General features: G+C 34.1%; 1 protein-coding gene across 1 annotated transcript; it reads left to right on the top strand.

Annotated features, from left to right (window-relative positions):
• Nucleotides 1–1,390: 1,390 nt before the first annotated feature.
• On the top strand, nt 1,391–3,899 carry LOC112517412. The gene is made up of 2 exons (XM_025124842.1): nt 1,391–2,066; nt 3,615–3,899. The coding sequence occupies exons 1-2, from the start codon at nt 1,441–1,443 to the stop codon at nt 3,619–3,621; spliced, it is 633 nt and encodes a 210-aa protein (XP_024980610.1). The 5' UTR covers nt 1,391–1,440; the 3' UTR covers nt 3,622–3,899.
• The last annotated feature ends 3,837 nt before the right edge of the window (nt 3,900–7,736 follow it).

Below are 7,736 nucleotides of genomic sequence, written 5' to 3'. Positions count from 1 at the left end.
TGCTAGTTTAAACAACCATTCTCAAAAAATAATCAGGCCCAATCTAAAGCGTTAAAATTAATTAGCAGACCCGAATGATAAAAAATATATGAGCAGGACCGGCAACCCATTTATATTTTTATAATTGATTAAACTTCATATATAATTAATATTTATTACTTTTTATTAACAAAACTTTATAAGTCCACTTGATTGATTTGGGGTAAACTCCTTTTACTTAGTATTTGATATGTCATGTATTTGTCTCATTTCTCAATATTTAAATATTAGATGGTGAAACATTTGATTATTAAAAAACATAGACATTAGAGATTGGTAAATCATTGAGATGAAATGTTCATACTTCATATTTTGTTATTTTTTTTAGCCATGTACGTTTTTTGTTTTTTTATTTTAAGTTGGAAAAAAATGTATTTTGAACGATTTAAATAGATTATGATTTTATGTAAGTTTATGTTTTTTAATGTATAATGTATTTTAGTCTCACTAGGCAATGGGCAAGCCGGATATGTTTCTAGGAAAGGTTTGGAATTGTTATATTAGATCATTTGGACAAATAAAAACATGCTAAACCCGACTCGTGCCAAGCCGAAACCCGCAAATGAAATGATCACTTACACTCTCCAACCACCATCACCACTCCATCTCCCGTCGCACATGTCCACATGCATAAGACAACGAACAAGAAGGTGCATAGTTTGGTTGGGACATAGATGGTTCCGTTCTACGCCCCAATTGCAGAAGACGACGCAAATGAAGATGTAACGGTGGGGTGCACACATGTTCTTTGCTTCGTTTGAGCGGAACACCCATTTTCCATCAGTGGTACAATCAGGATTTGTGAGATGAATTGTTGGGGGGGGGGTGTGAATGGAGAAATGGTGGTGGATGGGAGGAAGGGGAGAAGGGATGAATGTGTTAGGGTTTTTCTAGAAAAAGTTAAAAGATAAGAAAATGGTAAAATGACAAGTTTTGTCCTTACGTGATACCACTTAACAAGTTTACAAACATTAGTATAAAGGGCCAATATCAAGTAAAAATACAAACGACAATGACAAATTTAAAATAAACAGTAAGATGGAGGGCAGTTGTTCTTCGGAAAAATGGACGTTAAAGGCATGTAGGCGGTGACCGTGTCTCAGTCTCAGTCTCAGGATGGTGATCATTTGAAAAGACCGGTTAAGAATCATTCGCTTGGTCAGGCTTTACAAACCATATGACCAAAACATGAAAATAACAAACCATATGGACCAAATATGTAATTTGACAAGAAATTCAATCAATGACTTGGAGAAACGGTCGGAGCAAATAGTCTATGAGATTGATCCGAACCGGTATTCTAACCCGGGATCTTTAAAAGGGTTTATCAGGTTTATATCCTGCTGTTCCGATTCTTCCTAAAACCTTTGATTTCTCTCTCACACACATTAAACCCTCGAGATGGGTTCATACACGAACACGCCAAATTTTGACAATCTGCTCCTTCAAACCTTAATGGGTAGGCTTCAAGTCCGTCCACCCAACCCTCTTCAACACCAATCGTCGCCATCTCTAAACCAAACCCTAGAATCTCTCCTATTAGATACATTAAGCAACCTCGCCGATACCGAAGACGACGATGATGAATCCAACAACAGCGGCAAAGCCCAGCTCGCCAAAGAAGAATCGAAGCTGGAAAAGGAGGTGATTAAGATCATTCTTAGTGGAAACACAGAGGAATCCCTAAAACCGAATTCGGGTCAAGCCGTTAGGATTGGAGAACACCATATTTGTATCGGGTATCATGTGGAGCCCGGGTCGGAGTATCGGGTCTGGGAATGGCATGGTCATATCATGCTGTTTGATGAAGAAAATGGGTATAACCCGGAGTATATTTACGGGAATTATTTCGAGAGGCTGAGAGTTGTACCGGAGAAGAAGGCTGAGGAGGAGGTAAAGGGAGATGGCGACGATAACGATAAGGAGGAGAAAGCGGTGAATTCAGGGTTAAAAGAGCTAATTGAATCAAGCGATGAATCAGGGTCGGGTCGGATACTCCATCGCAACATGAATGTTGGGTCCCCTAGGTATATCAAACAACCCAATTTTGAGTTCATATATTGATTATGCATTCATATGTTATCAAAAAATCTGTGCAGAAATTCAACAATTTTGTTTCAAATTGCTGTTAAATTTGGGTTCCAGTTTCAGGAATTGGTTCAACAAGATGTCAAATGTCTCAAAAATAACAATTACACACATCTTCAAAGTTGCCTCCAGCCTTGCTAATGTTTAACTCTTCAATGGATACCAAGTTGTAATGGACTAATGGTTGTATTCTCCAGTTGTTGAAGTACATTAGATTGGCTTACAGCATGCAAAGTATCACTGGTATAAGGAAATTAAACCTAATAGATAGTAACTAGAATCCTAGAGCAAGAACGTAGAAATTAAGTGCTCATAGTCAATTTGTATTTGAGTAATCGAGTTTACCTTCTATTTATAGACCAGTTTTGGCCATTAGATCAGCTGCCGACATGAAATCTAGCACCGGTTTAAGGAATTAAACCTGGTAGAGTACCACGAAAGTTGCTACTTTCACGTGCCTTTTGCCCTTTTGGGGTTTGTCGCGCCATTGAGCATGTAGTTCTTGTAAGGTGTGTTCAGTATGCGGAACAGAACAAAAACTTGTTGTAACACGTTTGGCGTGACATTGAATTGGTACAGAACGGGATTGAGTGGGACACCAAAATAGGTCGAACAAAAATCAGGGAGATGGGACACTAAACTACTCATGCAAAATTAAAATCCTAAAAAACCTTCCACAATTCTTTCACCCACCTACACCCTTAGGTCACAAGTTCTTTCATGGTTTGTCATGCGTTCAAGGTGTCTCTGTATGCTTGGACCATTTATTGTTTTATGCCTTCAAGGTGTCTCTGTATGCTTGGACCATTTATTGTTTTATGCCTTCTCGGGTTGGTTCATGTTCAATCTTACATTCCGCTGCATGCCATAATATGTATGGGTGTATCTTAGTTGCTATGGGACCAAATGTTTTTCTAAAAGAACACATAATGATTTATGGGAAATAGCTCCAATAGATGGTCATAAGATTTGTGCATATTAGGGAAAAATCTTTACAGTTTTACATAGTCCATAAACCATAGTTCTACCAATAAGCAAATGCATATGCTTTTACACTATTCATTGTAATGACGTCGTTTTTGTATGCTAGCAAAACGATGTGTTTAGATTTAAGACAAGTGATGTGGGCAAAGTGGATATAGTGCTCCAGATGATGTTGTCTATGAAATTTCTTAATAAAATTCATGTTGCAGCAACTTTTATAGTGTCTTATATAGAGTTCATACTTGCAAAGATTCATAAAAAAGACCAAGTAATGCGAATTTTTTATCCATTTTACTTTGCTTTTCATAACTGTTGTTCTTATGAAAACCAAAAAGATTAAAAGAACATTACATCTGCAAAAAGTGTTATGCCAAAGCTTCATTCTACATGAGTTTTTATGCCTCGAGTTTGTGTACTGCTTTATATGAAAGTACATATCCTATTTCTTTTCCATTTTGCGCGACCTAAGTGGGTTGTCTTGTCGTTTTAAACGTCATTCACAGGGTCTAGTCAAGCTCCTTTCGAGACGTTGATGCCAAAGTTTGAATCAAAAGGAAAACAGAGTCTGGCGTATCGAGTGTTGATCTTTCTGGATGCTATCAAGTTGTTCCTATTTCACAGTTTTATATGTTGTTTTGAATAGAAGTTAGAATCTTTGCTTTCTGGGCAACTTCGCTGAGATTGATTGATTTATTTATTTTTGATTGATTGGAACATGAAATAGATGAAAGAAGCTTATGTGCCATACATACTACAGAATAGTTTTGCTTTCCATTTTTGCTTCATGCAGATTCAACAATCTCATTTAACTATTGATGCCATCTGATCATTTGATAATTATAAGTCCCCTATTGATCTGTTCCAACGGTGAAGGTGTGGGCGTAATGCATATGAATGAGGTCTCCAGTTCGAGCCTATTACCCGTTGATTTACCTCTCCATAATGATCGTGAGACCCGTGTAATGGGGGCGCTGCAGAGAGTGGAGTTTACGCTTACGATAATCATATATTTTGCGGTTTGTTTCTCATATAATGTCCTGTTTGTTCCTCACCGGTACAAACTGTTTATCCAAACACTTAAACGTGTTTATTACCGGTGTCACACCAGAATAAGTCAATAAATTGTTTTTATAAGCAATCTTAAACACCCCCTAAGTGCAAGTATAACTTTAGGGGTTGTTTGTTTACCTTTTAATAGTTCTATTAAGAGGCAACATCTGAATCGTTAAGGGATAAATCTTGTTTGGCAAAAAAAAGTTTGTCTCTTAATAGTTTTAAAATTATTTGAATGATTATGTATCATGGGTGTCCCTTAATTCTTAGCACCTCAATTCCATTGTAAATAATTACCGAACAATTATATTTTATTTTGCATTATACCACACTAGTTGTGTACCCGCACAATGCGGCGGGAGCCATGAATTTTAACGATTTTGAAGTTCCACTGGTTTTATAAGATAAGATTTAACGATGATATATGTTACACTTGGTCTTTACATATTAATACAATTTGAATAAATAAGAGTTATGGTTCAAATTACAGACTATCGATGAAAAAAATTGTATGACAGTTTAAAATCTAATATATTTAAAATCCAACATATTTAAATGACTCCACAAATGTATTCGATTTACACCAAGAGCAAAGAACCAAGAAACTTGAGTTTTAAGATAAACACTCAAAACCAATATAGAAAACTACAAATTTGATAGATCATAAGCTATGAAAAGACAAAAAAAGATGGGTTTTAGACTGAAATTTCAACTGTTTACCTTCTTTTTTTGTCAGAAATTCAGATTAAGGTTGAATTAATACATGTATATATATATTTCAAAAAAAAACCCAAGAACATATTAATTCAAAACATATTATACAGTACAAATTGGACGGCCTAACCCCAAAATATATAATATATATATAAATAAATAACTGTAAAAGTATAAATCGTAAATATTAAAAATATTTTTTCACAATATATATAATATATAATAATATAATTAAGTAAAAAAACTATTCAATATTGGACTCATTTCGAAGGTATTAACGAGACGATTATAATGTTGTAACTTGTTAAAATAAAAATGTATTTTTTAAACATGTNCAAGAGTTTGGCGCAAAAAGAATGAAGAAAAACGGTTAAGAAACGAGCCATTTTCAAGCTCAAAGAGCTTGAAAACGTGCAGCCCCTTGCTGCAGTTTTCGTCATTTATTGTTTCTTCTTTTTATTAAAAATTAGTTGGAGAAGAGGTGCTGAGGCCAGGTTTCGAACCCAAGACCTCACACACATGGTTGAACACCTTAACCAACGGGCTATATATGAGATTTGTTGCTTTTTATGTGTTCATATTTTTAATATGTTGTATATATCTGAGTTTCARAAATTAATTTTTAACACCTTTAGGAATTTAATTTCTCTATATAAATTTTATGAAACTTTCATTAAGTTGTTTGTATTTTGTAAAATGCAAACCTTGACCCCATTCCGATTATTTACCCCGTTTAGTTACCAAAATGACCCTACAATGTGGAAATCGGTATTTTAGCGATACTTTACGTAATTGCTTTATAAATTACCGAAATGACCCTATGTCTTGGGGATTGGTCTATGAGCTTCATTTTTATATTATAATTTTTATAAAATTACCAAAACGACCCTATATTTGGAAATCAGTATTTTAGCAATACTTTACGTATTTGCTTTATAAATTACCGAAGTGACCCAATGTCTTGGGAATTGGTATCTAAGTGTTATTTTCAGTCTAATCCTTATGAAAATTACCAAAATRACCCTACAATWTGRAAATCGGTATTTTAGCGATACTTTACGTATTTGCTTTATAAAATTTCCGAGATAACCCTATGTCTTGGGATTGGTATCTAAGTTCTATTTTGAATTTAATCCTTATGAAAATTACCAAAATAACCCTACAATATGGAAACCGGTATTTTAGCGATACTTTACGTATTTGCTTTATAAATTACCGAAATAACCCTATGTCTTGGAATTGATATCTAAGTGTTATTATGAATATAATCCCTATAAAATTACCAAAATGACCCTACAACTTGGAAATCGGTATTCTAGCGATACTTTACGTATCCGCCCTATAAATTACCGAAATGACCCTATACCTTGGGAATTAGTATCTATGCTTTATTTTGATTGTTATCCTTATGAAATTACCAAAATGACCTCACAATTAGGGARTCGGTATTTTAACAATACTTTGAGTATTGCTTAATAAAATTACCAAAATGCCCCTATGCTTTGGGATTGGACTTTTAAGCACATTTTTAATATTCGACTTATGAAATATACCAAGAATGTTCTAAATTAGGGAATTGGTAAAGGTATACCTTTGGYATTCGGCTTCGTAAGATTTACCGAAATGCSCCTAGACTTGRAAAATTGGTATTCTCACATTATTTCGAGTATTAATTATGTTGAACTTTAAAGTTATGAAATGACCGTTATTTTTATGCGTGTGACTTGTTGTCACTTTTATTTACTTGCAAATCTTAAACGAGACGTTTTGGTCACAAAACATTATTTACGTTGCAAACTATTTAGTTTAGTTATTTTGGTAGAATATTTATTATTCAATAAAATGTGAAGTATATTGCTTATTTTATAAAATGAACAAGCAACAATTAATATTTAACGACGTCATATTATTAATAATATTTTAAGAAAATATTGGAGTGAAACATGAGATATGATGTTATCGGGGGTTGATCAATAAAAGAAAAAGTCGTGTTAAGATTGTTAAAGAATAGTGATCAATTTAATTATGATTATTTAAGATACTTAGGAATGGTATAAATTATCATGTAGGTTGCCGTTTTTGAGAGAACGACCTATCGAACGTTAACGATTCAAGGTGAGTACATATGCGATTTTTATGGGATATATACATGATTATTACAAAAGTATTTTATCCATGATATTTGCATGATGTGTTTATATGCATATGATGATAACTTGATTATTTAATGTGCATGATATTTAAATATATGCATGATATGAAAGGTGATGTTGACGAGAAAGATTATGATGACTTGTTATTATCAGTATGATATTCAAGTATGTGTATAATGTGAAAGGAATGACRATGATGCATATGTGATTTATGTTGTCACTTGCATGAGATGTATGTTGCATGTCACGATGAGATTTGCATTAATGAGTGAGTATTGCAAATAATGATATGCAACTAGTATGATTCGGCAAGATTCGTCCACCGTACGGGGTGGGTTGGACATAAAAGGAGGGCTTGCAATTCCGAGGTCTTGGAGTCCTCGTCCATAGAATACGCCACATACGCAAAGAAAAGTGACGAGCCGATGCCTCACTTGCAAGATAACAATTAAAATACGCTAAAACGTTGTTTTGTGTGTGCATGTGATCATGAAACCATATTGTATTCACTAAGCTTTTTGCTTATACTATACATGTATATATATCTCAGGTGTCATTTGTCAGTAGACGAGTGAATGAAGAAAKACGGGACTATGTTTTTGAATCATGCTTGATTAGATATTTTAATTAGCATTGATTATGTTAAAGTATTTTACGCTTCCGCAATTATGTAACGAATTATGTTAAACATGTTATGTGTGTTTG

This window comes from Cynara cardunculus (genome assembly GCF_001531365.2).
Source record: "Cynara cardunculus var. scolymus isolate 2C chromosome LG 8, CcrdV1, whole genome shotgun sequence".
NCBI classification, from domain to species: Eukaryota; Viridiplantae; Streptophyta; class Magnoliopsida; order Asterales; family Asteraceae; genus Cynara; species Cynara cardunculus.
The sequence above is the reverse complement of the archived record's forward strand: the minus strand, read 5'-3'. Positions and strand labels throughout refer to the sequence as shown.